Raw genomic sequence first — 19,534 nt, forward strand, 5'->3', positions numbered from 1 at the left:
AACACTGAGGAAGGCCTTCTTCTTGCCCAACTGTGCTCACCCTCCCGGCTATACAGACAAGATTTTCTGGGACCTTCAGGAACCTCAGTCTTCTGGGGACATCTAGCATCCTCCCCTCGCCTCTGCTGCTGAACTCTGGTTGTGGGGCTGCTGTGCACAGGAAGCTTCAGGTGCCAATCCTGGGAACACACTGGCCGTGCGTTGGGGCCAAGCTGATCAGAGGCAGCTCCACGGCCTTGAGAACACTTTAGCTGGCTCCAGTGCCTCGCCAAACCTTGGGCACAGCTGCCAGGGCAGGCCTGGTGTGACAGGCATCTAAAACTTGCCCAAGGAGTGAGGGCAAGGTGGCCTGGGAGGTTTTAAGCTGCAGAGTAAGGGAAGGCTTGTGAGTCACAGTTCACAGGACTCACTAAGGATGAGAAAGTTTCCCTTCTGTGATTCACTCGCCTGCCTTGCAAAATCACCTGACCAACAGATAGATCTTGATATCTTGGAACCTGGTGGTTCAGGTTAGAAACCTGGACTCTTTCCTCCTAGGAGGATGCAAGCAAGAGAGGGAGGGGCTCAGCTCAGACCATTGTAATCATCCATCCATCCACCCACCCACTCACTCATTTATTCATTCATTAAATAAATGGTTATTGAGCATTTATATGTGCCAGGCACTGTGCTAGTTGCTTGGCGTACAGCAGTGGACAAAACAGACAAAAATCTCTGCCTTCCTGGTGAGGCAGCCTCTTGAGTCAAGCCATTAATAACTAACTATGCTGTTGCCCAGCTAACATTTCTATTAAAAAACTGTTACCTCTCCTACCGTGGGATAAAGAGATAACATGTTTTTTAAACTTCGATAAGGGGAAATGCTCAGGATATGCAGCCATCCTTCTGTATCCCTGGGGTATTTGTTCTAGGACTCCCCTCCCACACCAAAATCGAGCATATCAAGGATGTTCAAGTCCCTTTTACAAAATGGCATAGTATTTGCATATAACTTATGCAAATCCTCCTGTACGGTACTTCAAATCATCCCTAGATTATTTATAATACCTAAAGCAATGTAAATGCTATGTAAATTGTTGCTATACTTTGCTGTTTTTATCTGTATTATTTTAAATTTTTATATATTTTTTAATATTTTCAATCTGTAGTTGGTCATATCTGTGGATCCAAAACCCTTAGATATGGAGGGCTAACTTTTTTTTTTTTTTGAGATGGAGTCTCACTCTCTTGTCCAGGATGGAGTGCAGTGGCATGATCTCAGTTCACTGCAACCTCTGCCTCCCGGGTTCAAGCAGTTCTCCTTCAGCACCCCAAATAACTGGGATTACAGGTGCCTGCCACCACGCCTGGCTAATTTTTTTTTTTTTTTTTTTTTTTTTGTATTTTTAGTAGAGACGGGTTTCATCATGATGGCCAGGCTGGTCTTGAACTCCTGATCTCAAGTGATCCACCCACCTCGGCCTCCCAAAGTGCTGGGATTATGGGATTATGGGCCTGAGCCACAGCCCCCAGCCATCAACTATAATCTTAAATTTTAAAAGCCCAATATAAGAGATATCTATATCTATATCTATCTATCTATCTATCTATCTATCTATCTATCTATCTATCTATCTATATCTATCTATTATCTATCTATCTATCTATCTATCTATCTATCTATCTATCTATCTATAATATGTTAACATATTTGTGCACAGAAAAAGGGTAGAGAGGAAGCAGCCCCTAAATATCAGCAGGGGTGTAAATCACTAGGGGTATATGACATACATGTGCATAGAAAAAGGACAAGGAATAACCCCTAAATATCAGTAGGGGAGATTGTATTTTCTAGGAGGGCCACAAGATCCCCTGTCCCCTGTGCTCTTCATACAGTATGACCATGATGGAGAGGTGTGATCTAAGTTCCCTCTCCATGCATTTGTGACTATGGAGGCAATACAACTTCTGCCTGGTCCTCCTGGGATGCTCACGTTGGAAACTCAGACACTGGTGTGAGAAAGCACATGGAAATGCCACACATGGGTGAACTGGCGCTAACCCTGCTGACCTCAACTGACAACCAGCATCAATCACCAGACACATGAGTGAGGAAGCTCCTCTGTGACCTCTGACTGAGACCCTGTGAGAGACCCCAAGCATGAACAGCCTAGCTTAGCCTAGCCAACCACCAGGATCAGAAATTAAAAATGAATGTTGTTGTTTAAAACAACAGAGTTTGAGGGTGATTTGTTATATAGCAATAGCTATCCAGAAAAAAAGTATTTAACTTCTGTATGGTGAGATCATGGATATTAATAATACTTTTCCATATTTTCCAATATTTCTATAATGACCATTTATTTCTCTTATAATCAGTAACAAAAGAAGGGAAAACTTGGTCTAAACACGAATTTAGGGACTTAAACTAGACTTGGAGAAAAGCTTTCTATGCAAGATTTATTAGATACTGGAAAGGATGAGGAAGACAAATTTAAGTCAATATGATGGAAAGAGTGGTGGATTTGGAATGAGGAAACTTAGAAATGAATCTGTTTTCTGGGTGACCTTGAGCAAGCCTTTGCTAAAATTTGGTTTTCTATTTTGAAAAACGCAGCTGGCTGTTTAAGGAAGATAATATCCACCAGGGCGCCTGGCCCAGAAAAGGCGCTCTGTAAGTGGTAGGTGGATCCTGTCTAATCAATGCCAATTATAACCAGGCATCTGCAAGCTTTGTGGAGGGCGCATCTTTCACTGCTACCAGAGCCTACAGTTCTAATAATGAAAATTGCCTGGAAAAGAACCACAACTCTTAAAAAAAAAAAAAAATCCAAAACCACAAAGTGGCTTTTGCAGAGGTCCTTGCCTGTGACACCGGGCCATAGCTGGAGCTCCTTGCTCCGCACCTCTCGGGAGCCTCCATCCTGTACCAATGGCCAGAGAGCCGGGGAGTGACAGACAGTGGGGCCGGCAGCCGAGCCAGGCAGGATGCGCGCCGCGTTACTGGAGCCGGTGTCCCGGCAACCCCGGAACGCGCCTCTGTGGGAGAAGCAGGCGGCCGCGGTGTCCCTTTTGCCCTAGGCTCTCGGTTCTCAGCCCTCGGCGTGCGGCGTGCGTTCGGCAGTTCAGTTGCCAGTTGGTTCGTTGGTCCGTGGAGGCCTCTGAGCACAGACCCGGGCCTCCCCTGGGGAAGGGGGTGGGAAGACCCCGAGGTGGAAAAGAAGGAGCACCTTGAGCTGGATGGGGGGTGCAGCGAGCCTGGTTCGGGCTGGGGGCGGACTCGCTGGGGCTCCCAGGGCTTCCAAACTACGAAACGCCCAGGTGGAGGGAGTGAGGCTCCCGTTTAGAGGCCAGTCCTGCCCTCCTGACTTTCGGTGGCTTGTGGAATTTGTTTGTTTTGACTGATACCTTTCTTACGAGGGTCTTTCTTTGTCTCTGGGTTGCTTCTAATATTTAAAATCAACATGGGCACAGATGAGTCCATCCATGCTCACTGGAAACGGTCCACGGGGCTGCCGTCTCCCCTCCATCTCAAGCGCGACCTGCGGCAGACAGCTGGAGAAGGTTCCAGAAAAAAGGGACTCTGGCATGACCGAGGTGGAGAGGACCTACAGTTGAGTTCTAAGAAATCCGGGCTGTGGAGTTGGTGGCCACATCCAAGTATACTACACCCGGGGGCGGGGGCAGGTGGGGGGCACCATTTGAAGTTTAGAAGGAAGCTAGTTTGGGGGCATGTAAAAAGAGCTGCTTGAATAGTAGCTTATGTTTGTGCTAACCCAAGATTTGATTAGGCAGAGAGCGCCACCAAAGCAGAGTCTCATAAATTACCTCACTGGATCTCACAGCAGTGGAGAAGTATATTACCTATGAGTAAAGGGAGCCAGAGATTTGACCTGCCCAGTGCTTGGGTTAATAAAAGGTGAGCCTGGGATTTGACATGAGCCTGGGATTTGACATGAGTCTGCCATACTTTCGAGCCTGTGTCCTTTCATCTTTCCTTTGCTCAGATATTAGTAGGTTTGTGTCATTGTTTACTGGATGGGACAGTTCAGGTGAGAATTATGAACACTCTAAAAATTAAATAATGGCTGGTAGCTCCATAATTGGTTAAGGCCGAGGAGGGTATTTGGGGGCACGTTTGCCTTTGGAGAACAGTGTCATGGCGCCGAACAGCCACAGTCTCCCAGAAAAGCTCAGAGTGCGCCTGCGCTCAAGTTCTCATTTACCTGTTATGGGTGAGTGGCCTGAGTGCTGCAAAAAGGGGTCGTGAAATATCCAGACTTTGCTGGATCAGATCTTAGCTTTCTCCCTGGTCTTCTGTATTCTGGGTGTGTGATCTCCTCATTCTCCTTCACAGTGGGGAGAAAGGAGGGAGGTACAACTTATTCCACCCAGCTATTAATATAAGCTAGGACCGTAGAGAAGGAGGAGCTGGAGGAGTTAGAGCTATTAATTGTCCAAGTGTGTCTGGAACAGCAAGGAGAAAAGGGTTCTGGGATTCTAACTTTAAGTTCCAGACCTTCCTGCAGTTTCCAGTTTGGGGTAAAGGAAGAAGCTGCTGTTTTAAGGATGTCCTAGGGAGGATCCATGTTTTCGAGTTAGGGGTACCAGAAGGGTACCAGGTCCCATACCACATTAATGAAAGACCCATGGTGTCCTTTCCTGCTGTGTAGGTGAGTCTATTCAGGAGAATACATCTGAGTTTAGCTTAACATGGAGTCTATGGATTTCAGCAAGGAAGGGGCTCCACAAACCAATTGAAGATACGTGTGTGTGTGTGTGTGTGTGCATTTTTCCATCAGAGAACCGATTGCTTTCATTACTGCTCATGGGGGAGAGGATAGAATCAAAAAACTGGTTAAAAACTTCTGTCCTTGATCCTTAGGCCCCTTGTGAAGCAGATAAGCAGGGGTGGGAAATAGTGTTTGGTTAAATGAGTATCCATGTTAAACAAACATGGCTTGATGTATTATTTTTCTCCCTGCCAGACAGAGCTATTATGACAATCAGCTGAGATGACAAACATATGAAAGTGCTTTGGTTATGTAAGGTGTTATTCCTGCCTAAAAAAAATGGAAATAATTATCCTGAATTCCACAGATGGCAATAAAGAAACAGACTTTCTTCCAAATTCTCTTTTTTCCCTTGAATTCCTTTCTGGTTACCAGAACCTTCTCTTGGCCTTTAATTACATCATTTCTTCTTATTTTTCAGTGTTTTAGAAACTTGTTAGAATTTTCTGACTTCTGGCTTACTTGACATTTATTGCACTTGAATAACAATTTTCATGATAAATGGTGAAACTTTCAAGCAGGGTGTATCTCCTTAGTGTGTTTGTCTCCCCACAGCCTTCTGAGCTAGATGGGGGAGAGGGCAGCCACTGGGAGCTGCGCGTGGAGAAGTAATTGACTTGCTCGGAGTAGCTGGATGGTACTCTATGCAGTGGGAGCATCAATATTAGTATTAGCGTCAGTATTAGTAAGTGTTCAGGCTTGCAATTCCAGCTTCTCTTCCAGCTAATCTTCTTTTACCAGGGGAGGGGCGGGGAGGCATCTTGAGGACATGTTTAAGTGTCTCCAGCTCAAGTTTGAGGTTGAGTTACCCTTAGGAAGATGCCGTAGTCAGCTTGATCTAGAGAGTGTGCTGTTTGCCAGTTTAGCAAGAGATTGCTCTTCCCATCCTTGTCCATCAGACAAGCTTTCCCCATTATAGTGGCCACAGGCCACTTTCTAGAGTGCTGCTGCCACAAAACTTTTCAAGCAAGCAAGGAAGTGTGCTAAAGTTTTAGGTGTGTTTCACTGCTCGCTGCTTAGGGAAATGCAGTACATTTACATTTTGCTCCTAACACAAACAAAAAGCTTGGGAAAGGACCCTCTCTGATACCATCCATAGAGCCAACCAATTCTTGCTTGGGTGAACTCTCAAGTCCTATAGTGGCAATATACAATTAAAATGTTTACATGCTATGAAAGGCAGCCACTGTTAAAACCTATGGCCAAAAATTACCATAAGTAAATCTTACCGTAAATACCTCAGAACTCACATGCAAGTATTGACATAGAGGACATCTTTGGCCTTGATTTCAGTTCATTCACATATGTGAATCCATTCTACATCTCCAAACATGCATTTCATGCCTTTTTCATAGATACATTTCTAGATGTAGAACTATTGAGTCAAATGATATGCACTTCTCATAGGCTTCGGAAGTCATATATGGCCAAATTGCTCTTCAGTAAGATGGGGACATTCCCACCAGCAATGATAGGAATGCCATTCCTCCAAGCTGTGCCAAACCTGGGTGTTTGCAAACGGATAACAAATAATGGTATCTCATTTTAAATTCCGTTCTTCAATTATTTGGATGGGGCCACGTACAGTGGCTCATGCCTGTAATCCCAGCACTTTTGAGGTGGGTGGATCACTTGAGCTCAGGAGTTTGAGACCAGCCTGGGCAACATGGTGAGACCCCATCTCTACAAAAAATACAACAACAATAAAAAAATAGCTGGACATGCTGGTGTGTGCCTATGGTCCCAGCTACTTGGGAGGCTGGGGTGGGAGCATCACTTGAGTCCTACGGGCAGAGGCTGCAGTGAACCGAGATCACTCCAGCCTGGGTGACAGAGCAAGACCCTGTCTCAAAAAAAAAAAAAACCCCACAAAATAACCACCCACTCCCCCAAACCCAATTATTAGGATGGATGAAATTTCCCCCAAATACATATTGGCTATTTGTATGTGTTATTTTGTTTTATCTTATTCTGAGATGGGGTCTCACTCTGTCACCCAGGTTGGAGTGCAGTGGTACGATCAGGGCTCACTGCAGACTCGACCTCTCCAGCTCAAGCAGTCCTCATGTCAGCCTCCCAAGTAGCTGGGACCACAGGTGTGCAACACCACGCCCAGCTAACTTTTTAGTTTTTTGTAGAGACCAGGTCTCCATATGTTGCCTAGGCAGGTCTTGAACTCCTAGCCTCAAGCAGTCTACCTGCCGCAGCCTCCCAAAGTGCTGAGATTGCAGGCATAAGCCACCTTGTCCAGCCTGTTTTTAAAAATAAGTTACCTGATCACATCTTTTGCCCTTTTTTTTTTCTTTTTGGATATTTATTTTCATCTTATAAATTTATAAAAGCTCAAGGAGTGTAAATTAGTTCAACCATTGTGGAAGACAGTGTGGCAATTCCTCAAGGATCTAGAACTAGAAATACCATTTGACCCAGCAATCCCATTACTGGGTATGTACCCAAAGGATTATAAATCATTCTACTGTAAAGACACATGTACACGTATGTTTATTGCGGCACTGTTCACATAGCAAAGACTTGGAACCAACCCAAATGTCCATCAGTGATAGACTGGATAGAGAAAACGTGGCACATATACACCATGGAATACTATGCAGCCATAAAAAAGGATGAGTTCATGTCCTTTGCAGGGACATAGATGAAGCTGGAAACCCTCATTCTCACCAAGCTAACACAAGGATGGAAAACCAAACACTGCATGTTCTTACTTATAAGTGGGAGTTGAACAATGAGAACACATGGACACAGGGAGGGGAACATCACACACCGGGGCCTGTCGTGGGGTTGGGGGAGGGGAGAAGGATAGCATTAGGAGAAATACCTAATGTAGACGACGGGTTGATGGGTGCAGCAAACTACCATGGCGTGTGTATAACTATGTAACAAACCTGTACGTTTTACACATGTACCTCAGAACTTAAAGTATAAAAAAAAAGCTCATAATTTGTCATGACTACTCACTCTTTTTTCTTTCTATCATGTTGTTATAGATTTTCCCCCAGTTTATAGTTTGCTATGAAAGTTTTAAGTTTATATTTAAAGAGGCATATTCAAATCTATGCCTCGTTTCCTTTATTTTGCCAGTATTTGGTATCTTCTTGGCAATAACTTCTTCACTCTAGGATTATATAAACTTTCACTTATTTTTTTCGGGTGCATCTTTAATTTCAATTTTTACATTCAAATCTGTGAGTCATCTGGATTTTCCAGTTTGGGATAAGAAAGGTTTAATTTTATTTTTATTCCAAATGGTTAATTAGTTGTTCCAGCAATATTTTTTGAATAACCCATCCTTTCTTCACCAAGATAAAATGCCACTTGTTTTCATATAAAATTTTATTCTATTTATGTTTACTATTTTGTTCTATTGATTTGTCTGTTAGGGTTTTTGTCAGTACTGTCTTGATTATTTGAACATCAGACTACATTTCATAAATTATACTCCATGGCTATGTAACCCTGAACAAGTTATTTGACATTTCTGGAGCTTAATTTCTTTATCTGTAAATTTATCTCTATTTTATTTATAATTATGGCCTTGTTTCATTTCTATTATTATTATTATTATTGGTTTTTTTGGGATGGAGTCTCACTCTGTTGCTCAGGCTGTAGTGCAGTGTGGCATGATCTCAGGTCACTGTAACCCCCGCCTCCTGGGATCAAGCGATTCTCCTGCCTCAGCCTCCTGAGTAATGGGGATTACAGGCGTGCACCACCATGCCCGGCTGATTTTTGTATTTTTGGTAGAGACGGAGTTTCACCATGTTGGCCAGGCAGTCTTGAACTCCTGACCTCAGGTGATCCACCTGCCTTGGCCTCCCAAAGTGCTGGGATTACAGTCCAGGCTTTAATATTATTTATTTGTGTTTAAAATTTTTTCTTGAACCTTGTTTATCTACATTATCAGCTTTTGCATGAAGCCATAGTTCTGATAATCTTTATTTCATTCATTTCTGCTTTTATGATTTTATTCCTTAAAATCTTTTCGGGGGGAGAGGGGTTACTCTTTTTTTTTTCTTATTTCTTAAATTGACAACTTGGCTCATTCATTTTGGAATTTATGATTTTGAACACTATAATCCATCAATTCTTGGACAGACAGTTTGCATCTTTGAAGTAGGGACTGGATGTTACCAGGTCTGTGGGCCCAGCAGCAGGTAGGATGTAGTTGTAATAATTTTTGCTGTACGAGCACTGAAGCATGTAGAACGTGTGTTCATAGCTTGGAAAAAACTCCAGAGACAGTAGAGAAGCACTTTTGTGCGGTGGCTCACGCCTGTAATACCAGCACTTTGGGAGGCCGAGGCAGGCAGATCACGAGGTCAGGAGTTCGAGACCAGCCTGGCTAAGAGACCAGCCTGGCCAATATGTTGAAACCTCATCTCTACTAAAAATACAAAAATTGGTCCTGGCGCCACTGCGCCTGTAATCCCAGCACTTTGGGAGGCTGAGATGGGTGGGTGACCTGAGATGTGGCGTTTGAGGCCAGCTTGGCCAACATGGTGAAACCCCGTCTCTACTAAAAATACAAAAATTAGCCAGGCATGATGGTGGGCACCTGTAATCCCAGCTACTCGGGAGGCTGAGACAGGAGAATCGCTTGAACCCAAGAGGCGGAGGTTGCAGTGAGCTGAGATTGCACTACTGCACTCCCGCCGGGGGGACAGAGCGAGACTCTGTCTCCAAGAAATGAATAAATAAATAAGCTGGGTGTGGTGGCATGCACCTGTAATCCCAGCTACTCGGGAGGCTGAGGCAGGAGAATTGCTTGAACCCTGGAGTTGGAGGTTGCAGTGAGCCGAGATTATGCCATTGCACTCCAGCCTGGGCGACTCTGGCTCAAAAAAAAAAAAAAAAAAGAAAGAAAGAAATGCTGCATCACTCAACTCACATTTTTATTGAAATATTAGGTCAGTATTAGGTGGAAAGTGTGGACAATAGTGATTGAGTTGAAAGTGGTTTAGTAGTCAGATTTCTGAATGTGCATAAGATTTAGGAATGCCTTAACCAGTCTATTGTGCTTATATTTTCCTTCTTTATATATGTGCATGAGTGATATGTGATTAAAATCTATAAATAAATCTAAAAGAATGCATCAATAAGTATAAAATAGAAATTCTAAGTGATAAAAGCATGTATCATACTTTAATTGGCAGCCTTTGTTCTTTGTGATACATAAAATAACGATGCTATTACAATTGATGGTGCCTTATATTCAGTGAAATACAGCATATGCATTTAAGGCCCCAGATTTCTAATTACTGCTTTAGTTGAATCCCACAAGTTTTGATGTATAGTACTCAATGTTCATTGATCATTAAGCACCTCATGATTTCCATTACAATTTCTTCTTGTATGTGAATTATTTAGAAGTGTGGTTTGAGTTTCCAAGCTTATGGATACTTTTTGGCTGTCTTTTTATTATTGATTTCTAATTGTATTGCATTGTGGTCAGAGAGTGTGGTCTATGTATTGTTGATACTTGTTTTGTGGCTTAGTATATGGGTGGTTCTTCCTTTGGTTACTGGGGACCCGTCTCCTCATCCTCACCTGCTGCTTGCCTGCCACCTCCCCTGGGCTTGACTCCATCCCAGTTACACCTCAAGCAACCAGTTGGACCTCACTGTGCTGGGGGCTGCTCTAGGCTCTAGGGCATATTCCAGAGCAGCACTTCCCACACTTGGCTGACCCTAAGAATCACCTGAGGTGCTTCTTAAATATCCTGGCTCCCAGACTGTAGGTCTGAGTCAGAGCCCTGGAGCCTGCATATTGAACAAGTACCCCAAGGGGATTCTCGTGACTGGGCAAATTCAGGAAGTTCTGTGCAGTTGGGAATCTGGAAGTGGAACTGGATAAAATACAGTGCAGTGATGGAACTAGACTTCAAGAAGGAGATTACTGCCAAACGTGAGCCTAAATGAAGAGCAGGGGTGAGGGTGGGGGCTTATTTAAAATGCAGGTTCCCAGGCCTCACTTGGAGAGATTCTAATTCAATAGGTCTGCGATGGAATTTGGGAATCTGTATTTTTAACAGGCTTCCTGGGTAATTCTGATGCAGATAGGCCTTGCGCCATGTCCTGAGAAGCCCCAGAGTGGGAGGATTTTGAAGGGAGGAAGTAGCTCAGCTGAACTTTAAGCTTTGTAGAGTAACAGGCAAAGTCCTCTTAGGAGTGAAAGGTTTGGTGATAGATCGGGACTTGATAAGAATGGAAAAGATATTATTCACTTGTGATATGAATTTGAGAGGAAATGAATAAAAAATTCTCTGAGTAGCAGTCCTGCTGATAGATGGTGGGAATTTGCATAGTTTATACTATACAGTCATATCAACGGGTTCCGCATTGGCAGATTCGACCAACTGCCCATAGTAAATATTCAAAAAGTAAACAACAAGTCTGGGTGTCGTGGCTTACACCTGTAATCCCAACACTTTAGGAGGCTGAGGCAGGTGGATTGCTTGAGGCCAGGAGTTTGAGACCAGCCTGGCCAACATGGTGAAACCTTGTCTCTACTAAAAATACAAAAATTAGCCAGGCATGGTGGCGAGTGCCTGTAATACCAGCTACTCATGAGGCTGAGGCAGGAGAATCACCTGAACCCGGAGGCGGAGGTGGCAGTGAGCTGAGATCACACCACTGAACTCCAGCCTGGGTGACAGAGTGAGACTCTGTGTCAAAAAAAAAAAAAGAAAAAAGAAAAAAGAAAAGAAAACAACAATATAACAACAAAAATAATACAAATAAATATATAACAACTATTTACATAGCATTTGCATTGTATTAGGTATTACAAGTAATCTAGAGATGATTTACAGTACAGCATACAGGAGGATGTGCATATGTTATATTCGAATACTACACTGTTTCATATAAGCGATTTGAGCATCTTTGGATTTTTGTAATTTTTGTATTGCGGGGGTCCTGGAACCAATCCCCCGTCGATACTAAAGATGACTCTATATGTGTGAAGCATGATACTGTGTAGGTGGAATAGTAGTCAGTCTAAAAATGTACTCAAGAATCAGAGAAGTTTGACTCTTATTTCTTACAATTTTCTCATAACCAGAGGTTACATTGCCATCTATTGAGCTTCAGTGCTCTATGAAATTATGCATAAAGAAATATGCGTAATCTTTTCATCAGACTTTTAATTTTTGTGGCTGGATGAGGTACATAACTGTATGAGATGATAACAGAACAAATTGGCTTTCATGAAGTATTAATAGTATAGCAGAGTGAAGATAATGGATATTCTTCTATGTCTAACACTCACTGGTTTTCAGGACTCCCTTACTTGTAACTGTGGTTGGTTGGGGAGTTATAATTCTTTTTCATTTATTCACTCAAACACTTATTGAGCACCTGCTTTGTGCCAGGCACTGTTATGGATTCTACTAAGATGAATAAGAACTGTGAGGGGAACCCACAGAAGTTTCTGAGGGCATTCTTTGGGTTGTGATCAGCATTATATTCATCAGTCTTTTTATAAACAAATCCTTTGGAAAATTATATTGCGATGCTTAATACAATGTACAGTGCTATATAGCTCACTTCAGATCCTGGGTCTTCCACTTAGTTCAGAGTAGGTGAACTGTATGTAGGGGCAAGCAGTCTAGTACAGGGCTTAGAATCTCAGGCTTTAGTGTCAGAAGAGCTGTAATCAAATATGGGCCTAGATGTTTTCTTTTTTCTTTTTTGTTTTTCTGAGACAGAGTCTCTGTTGCCCAGGCTGGAGTGCAGTGATGTGATCTCGGCTCACTGCAACCTCTGCCTCCTGGGTTCAAGCAATCCTCCCACCTCAGCCTCCCAAATAGCTGGGATTACAAGAGTGTGCCACCATGACCAGCTAGTTTTTGTATTTTTGTAGAGACAGGGTTTCACCGTGTTGGCCAGGTTGGTCTCAAACTCCTGACCTCAAGTCAGGGTGGATCAGATAAGATCCACCCACCTTGGCCTCCCAAAGTGCTGAGATTACAGGCATGAGCCACCACGCCGGGCCTAGATGTTTACTTTTTATGCGATCATAGGCAAGTTTCTTAGCCTTCTCAGCCTCAGTTTTCTCAACCATAAAATGGGGATAATAAGGAATACCTAAGCCTGTGGGTTGTTATAGGGATTAAATGGAATAATATGTGTAAGGTGTTGACATAATCTTCAGTGCACAGTAAATGCTCAATAAATGTTAGCTGTTTTAAAAATTTATTTATAATCTAGGAAACAAAATAGGGTGGAATGTATTTTCAATAATGTAATTAAATGGTGATATCTCTGTGTTACAGGTGCTAATTGCAGTGATTTTCTGGAATCTAAGGGATGTTTTGCCAACACAACACCCTCTGGCAAAAGTGTCAGTTCCTCATCTTCTGTGGAAACAGGCCCAAGTGTCAGTGAGCCTCCTGGCCTCCCCAGAGTGTCTGCTTACGTAGAGTAAGTAAGGGTCTGGTGCAGAGCTGTCACAGTTGGGGAGATTCTGACCAAGAAGCCAATAGTCTGAGAGGTAGCATGGTATGCTTGGCAAGAGCATGGATTCTGGAGCTAGACTGTGTGGGTTCAAATCCCGGTTCTGCCACTTAGTATCTGTGTGAATCTGAGCAAATTACTTCACCTCCCTGGGCTTCAGTGTTCTTATCTGTAAAATGCTGATGATAGCTTATAGGATTGTTGTGAGGATTAATTGAGTTAATACCTGGAAAGAGCTTAGAAGACTTCCTGGCACACAGCAAGTTCTGTGTAAGTGCTTGCTATTACGAAGTTCAAAAATAAGTGAAACTATATATTTTTGGGATATGTACATACATACATGGGTGGTAAAACTTAAAGAAAAGCAAATAAATGATTATCGTAAGAGTCACAATTAGGGTAGTGGTTACTTTTCCCGGAAAGGGACACACACAGATGGTTTCTGGGGAGTGGGGAAGGGAAGGACTGGCAATGTTTTGTTTCTTTTGTTTGGATAGAGACAGGGGTCTGTCTCTGTCACCCAGGCTGGAGTAGAGTGGTGTTATCTTGGCTCACTTTAACCTCAAACTCCTGGGCTCAAGCAATCTTCCCTTCTTGGCCTCTTAAAGTGCTGGGATTACAGGTGTGAGTCACTGGGCCGGGCTAACGTTTTGTTTCTTGACCAGGATGTTGGCTTTGTAATTAGTTGTAAAATTGACTTTGTGTTTTATGTACTTTCCCTGTTTATATTTCTTTTACAATAAAAAGTTTTGAAAATGCTTTTCTAATAATTTTTGTTACAATGGAAGTAATTTAAGTTTATTGTAGAAAATTTGAACAGATGAAGACAGTATTGAAAATAAAAGTCACGGCCGGGCAAGGTGGCTCACGCCTGTAATCCCAGCACTTTGGGAGGCCGAGGCTGGTGGATCACGAGGTCAGGAGATCAAGACCATCCTGGCTAACATGGTGAAACCCCAACTCTACTAAAAATACAAAAAATTAGCCAGGCGTGGTGGTGGGTGCCAGTAGTCCCAGCTATTCGGGAGGCTGAGGCAGGAGAATGGCGTGAACCTAGGAAGGCGGAGCTTGCAGTGAGCCGAGATCGCGCCACTGCACTCCAGCCTGGGCGACAGAGCGATACTTCGCCTCAAAAAACAAAAAAAAAAACCAAAAAAAAGTCACATGGCTGGGCATGGTGGCTCACACCTATAATCCCAGCACTTTGGGAGGTTGAGGCCAGGAGTTCGAGGCCAGCCAGGGCAACACAGTGAGACTCCACTCTACAAAAAAATACAAAAATTAGCCGGGCCTGGGGGTGTGCACCTGTAATCCTGGCTACTCAGGAGGCTGAGTTGGGAAGATCAGTTGAACCCAGGAGTTCCAGGCTGCAGTGAGCTATGATCGAGCCGTTGCACTCCAGCCTAGGCGACAGAGTGAGAACTTGTGTCAAAATAAATAAATAAATAAATAAATAAATAAATAAAAGTCACTATAATTTCACATCTTAGAGAATATGTTAACATTTTGATATTAGTTTTTTATATGTGCAAGTAAACATTTTTTGCACATAAAATATATATTTATTTTACAATTAAGATCATATTATATTACTCTTTTGTAAAACCTACTTTTTAAAAAGATTTATTAAGGGTTTTACTATTTTTAGAGCAGTTTTGGGTACACAGAAAAATTAACAGTAAGGTACAAAGTTCCTATGTACTCCCTGCCCCAACACATGTACAGCCTCCCCCACTATCACATCCTGCACCAGAGTGGGACATTTATTACCATGGATGAACCTACATGGATACATCATAATCACCCAAAGCCCCTAGTTTACAATAGGGCTCACTCTTGGTGTTGCACAGTCTATGGGTTTGGACAAATGTATAATGGCATGTATCCATCATTGTAGTAGCTTCTCTATTTTTATTTATTTATACATTTTTGAGACAGGGTCTTGTTCTGTCACCCAGGCAGTGGCATGATCATGGCTCACTGCAGCCCTGACCTCCCAGGCTGAAGCAATCCTCCTGCCTCAGCCTCCTGAGTAGCTGGGACCACAGATGTGTGCAACCATGCCCAACTAATTTGTAAATTTATTTTTTTTGTAGAGACAGGATCTTACTATGCTACCCAGGCCAGTTTCAAACTCCTGGACTCAAGTGATCCACCTGCTGCAGCCTCACAAAGTGCTGGGCATGAGCCACTGCTCCCAGCACATTATGGTTTCACTGTCCTAAAAAATCCTGTGTGTTCCATCTATTCATCCCTTCCCACCCCTCCCACCCCCTGGCAACCACAGATATTTTTACTGTCTCCATAGTTTTTTCCTTTCCAGAATGACATATAGTTGGAATCGTATAGTATATACCCTTTTCAGATTGGCTTCTCTCAATAATATGCATTTAAGTTGCCTTCATGTCATTTCACCACTTAATAGCTCATTTTTTCATTGCCGAAGAATATTCCATTGTCTGGATGTACCATAGTTTATTTATTCATTCAGTCACTGAAGGACATCTTATAAAGGCAGCTTTTCCACTGAGCAATATGTGGAGAGAATTTTCTCATACCTTTGAGTGTTTTTCAAGAACATGGTTTTCAATGACTACAGTGCTTGAGTGTCAGATGAATAGACCACAATCTAACCAGTGACCTATAGTTTTAAAGAGTTGCTATTGTAAATAGTGCTGTAATGCGTGTCCCTGTACATTCAGCTTTTGCCCATCTCTGGTTATATCATAAAAGTAAATGCCTAGAAATGGATTTATTCAGTCAAAGTTAAGGGAAGTTGCTCAAGTGATTCTTTATATCATAAAATCTGCTCCAAGTGGACTTGCTGCCCCCAGCACTAGACATGGAAGAGGCTGGCATAATTCTTAAGCTCTGCCTCTTTAGGTCCTCTGCAACAGGTGTATATCACTAGCAGCAGTAGTGGGACCATGTATTGGGAGGGAAAGAAAGCCCGGAATGTGAGGTTCACATCCTGTAGGATGGGGAACTGGGTGATTGCTGCCACTTCTACATTCCTAATTCCCACCTAAATAAGTCCCCTTTATCTTTCATGATGCCTGGGTTACGGAGGACCTAACTCAGTCAAAGCATGTGTAGCCGAATCTAAAGCTCCACTCTAGACATAGCCTCAGGCTTTAGATTGATATATTGAACTGCTTTCCAGATATCTCCACCTGATGTCCCACAGGCCCCCAAACTCAACATGCCTTGACTGAACTTCTCATCACCCATCCTTACAAACCAAATCCTTCTGTGTTCCTTGTCTCAGTTGATAATCTCAGTATTCATACAGCTCCAAAGGTATAGATTGACAGATCATACTTGTCTCCTGCCACTCATCCAATGGGGGATCAAGCCCTGAAACACCGTATAAGTCCATCTCTTCTACTCCATCTATATTACCATGGTCCCACTCAAGGCCCTGATCATCTCTTACCTGGACCACTGTAATACCTTCTAGATTAGTTATTTATTGGTACACAACTAATCACCCTAACTTAGTTACTTAAAACAACAAACATTTATTATCTCACATTTTCTACAGGTCAGGAATCTGAGTATAACCTAGGTGGGTGCCTCTGGCTCAAGGTCTCTGTCACAAGATTGCAATCGAGGTGTTGGCCAGAGCTGTGGGCTCATCTGAAGGCTCAACTGTGGGAGGATCCACTTCCAAGCTCACTCATATGGTTGATGGCAGGATTCACTTCCTCACAGGCTGCTGGGGCTGAGAGTTCAGTTCCCCACTGGCTGCTGCCCACAGGCTTCCCTCAGTTCCTTGTCTCTACAGAGGGCATCTCACAACATAGCAGCTGTCTCTCCTTACAAGCAAGCAGGAGTGCACATAAGACAAAGCCACAGTCTCTTTGTAACCTAACGTGGGAAGTGACATCCCATAACATTTGCTGTTTTCTCTTTGTTGAAAGTGAGTCAGTAGGTCTAGCCTATACTCAAAGGGAGAAGATTACAGGAGGGAATAAATACCAAGAATCAGGGATCACTGGCAGCCATGTCAGAGGCTGCCTGCTACACTCTCCTAAGTGGACTCCCTGACTTAAATTTTATATTCTCAAAGCCCATTCCTTTCACAACTTCCAGAGTCTTCTAACCACATGTGACCATGGTCATGTTCTTGCTTACCATTATTTAATGATATCCCATTAAAGCTTGATAAAAAAGAGTCCCCCTTCATATGAACTGCAAGTTCTCCAGATCTGTCTCCTTCTCTTCTCCACCTTTATCTCAAAAACTCCTGCCACAACCACATCAAATTTCTTCATTTCCCTGATGTTTCTTCCTTCTATGCCTTTGCTCACATTGCCTCCTTTGCTTGAAGTGGCTTCCTCCAATGCCTTGCTGTGTTCACATATTGTAGAAGCTGCTTGGCTTCCACTGACTTTCCAGTGGCGTCGTCTATGCTATTCTTCTTTTTCTGGGGAATTGATTTTCACTCCTTCCTTACCAAGTTTTTGTTTGTTTGTTTGTTTGTTTGTTTAGATAGAGTTTCGCTCCTGTTGTCCCAGCTGGAGTCCAATGGCGCCATCTCGGCTCACTGGAACCTTGGCCTCCTGGGTTCAAGTGATTCCCCCTCCTCAGCTCCCTGAATAGCTGGGATTACAGGTGCATGCCACCACACCTGGCTAATTTTGTATTTTCAGTAGAGATGGGGTTTCACTATGTTGGCCAGGCTGGTCTTGAACTCCTGACCTCAGGTGATCCACCCACCTCAGCCTCCCAAAGTGTTGGGATTACAGGCATGAGCCACTGTGCCCAGCCCTTCCCTATGCAGTTTTTAAACATTTTAACACAAGATCTTGCTATGTTTCCCTGGCTGGTCTCGAACTCCTGCCTACCCAGTTTTAATGAGTATTCTGAATAGGAGCTACCATCATCTTACTTATCTCCACGTCTTGATTGTGATTGATTTAAGGGAGAACGTGTGATCTGAGCTGAGCCAGTGAGTCCTTCCCTGAGATTTTTCACATTGGAGATACGGGTAAAAATTGGTTGGAAGACATGAGAATATGAATCTGGTCTGTCAGTGGCCTTTTTGCTCTTGTGAAGAAGCTCATCTGCAATTGGCAGAAAGGAAGCCAAGGTGTCAGGATAAGCAGAGGAGAGTGACAGTTCTGAGACATTGAACCCCAATTCCAGTTGTCCCCAGCTATACTCTTGTCATGGAAACTAACACACCTCCAAAATTGCTTATATTCTGAATCGGGGGTGGGGGCACTGAGTTATTGGTCCTACCTACATCACAGGATTGTTAGTAGGGAGCAAACAAGACAAGCAATATGAAGTTGCTTTGATGCCATTTAAATATGAGTGACGCATTGTTATGAAAAAAGATCCCGTGACTTGATAACAGATCATTGTACCTGAAAACATTGTCCAAGGCCAGGTTTCAGACGCAAAGCCATTTAAACCAGAAGTGATTGCATTTTCAGCTGACACCTATAATAGTTTGTTGTGGGCCTTTATAAACTGCTAGGAAGTTCAGCGCTAAACATAATGCTCTATTATTGTAATCATTTCAGCCTAGGTTTGTTTTTGATTATTTCTTCGTCTTCTTTATATACTTATTGATTTTTTATTTGCATTTAATGGTTTTATTAAACATGCTTTTTTTGGTAACAGATTTATTTAAACATAATTCACATACCTTAAAAGTCACCCACTTAAACTCTGCACACAACTCGATGGTTTTTAGTGTATTCATAAAGTTGTGCAACTATCACCACAATCAATTTTAGAACATTTTCATCACCACAAAAAGAAATCCATACCCTTTAGCAATCATCCCCCTGCAGCCCCATCTTCCTATCCCTCTAGTCTGAGACAACCATTAATCTACTTTTGTCTGTATAGATTTGCCTATTTCGGACATGTAATATTAATAGGATTATCAATATGTGGTCTTTGGTGTCTGGCTTCTTTCACTTAGCACAATGCTTTCAAGGTGCATACATGTTGTAATATATATCATTCCTTTCTAAAAATTGTAGTAAAATATATATGGCACAACATTTGCCATTTCATCCATTAAAAAATGTTTTTTAAAGAAATGGGATTTCACTCTGTAGCCCAGGCTGGAGTGCAGTGGCATAGTCACTGCTCACTGCAGCCTCCACTTCCTGGAGGCTGGAATGAGGTGGAGTGATCCTTCCACCTCAGCCTCCCAAGTAGCTAGAACTACAGGTGTGCACCACCACACCTGGCTAATTAAAAATTTTTTTGTGGAGATGAGGTCTCACTATTTTGCCCAGGCTGGTCTCAAACACCTGGGCTTAA

General features: G+C 42.9%; 1 protein-coding gene across 6 annotated transcripts in view; it reads left to right on the top strand.

The window, feature by feature from the left end:
* The first annotated feature begins 2,985 nt into the window (after positions 1-2,985).
* Positions 2,986-19,534, top strand: part of SPATS1 (spermatogenesis associated serine rich 1) — a 34,488-nt gene continuing 17,939 nt past the window's right edge. Inside the window, exons 1-4 of one of the 6 annotated variants that reach the window (XM_063813074.1) lie at positions 3,084-3,126; positions 3,454-3,592; positions 3,775-3,898; positions 13,066-13,213. Coding sequence is in view for 4 of the 6 variants with exons in the window: in XM_009451370.4 (XP_009449645.1) it covers positions 3,220-3,300; positions 3,454-3,592; positions 13,066-13,213 (368 nt within the window). In the remaining 2 variants the exon portion in view is untranslated. Of the gene's footprint in view, positions 3,301-3,453; positions 3,593-3,774; positions 3,899-13,065; positions 13,214-19,534 lie in introns of all 6 variants that reach the window. The other 5 variants (XM_063813075.1, XM_518511.8, XM_009451371.3 and 2 more) reach the window with 5 other exon arrangements.

This window comes from Pan troglodytes, chromosome 5, assembly GCF_028858775.2.
Source record: "Pan troglodytes isolate AG18354 chromosome 5, NHGRI_mPanTro3-v2.0_pri, whole genome shotgun sequence".
In the NCBI taxonomy this organism is placed as follows: Eukaryota; Metazoa; Chordata; class Mammalia; order Primates; family Hominidae; genus Pan; species Pan troglodytes.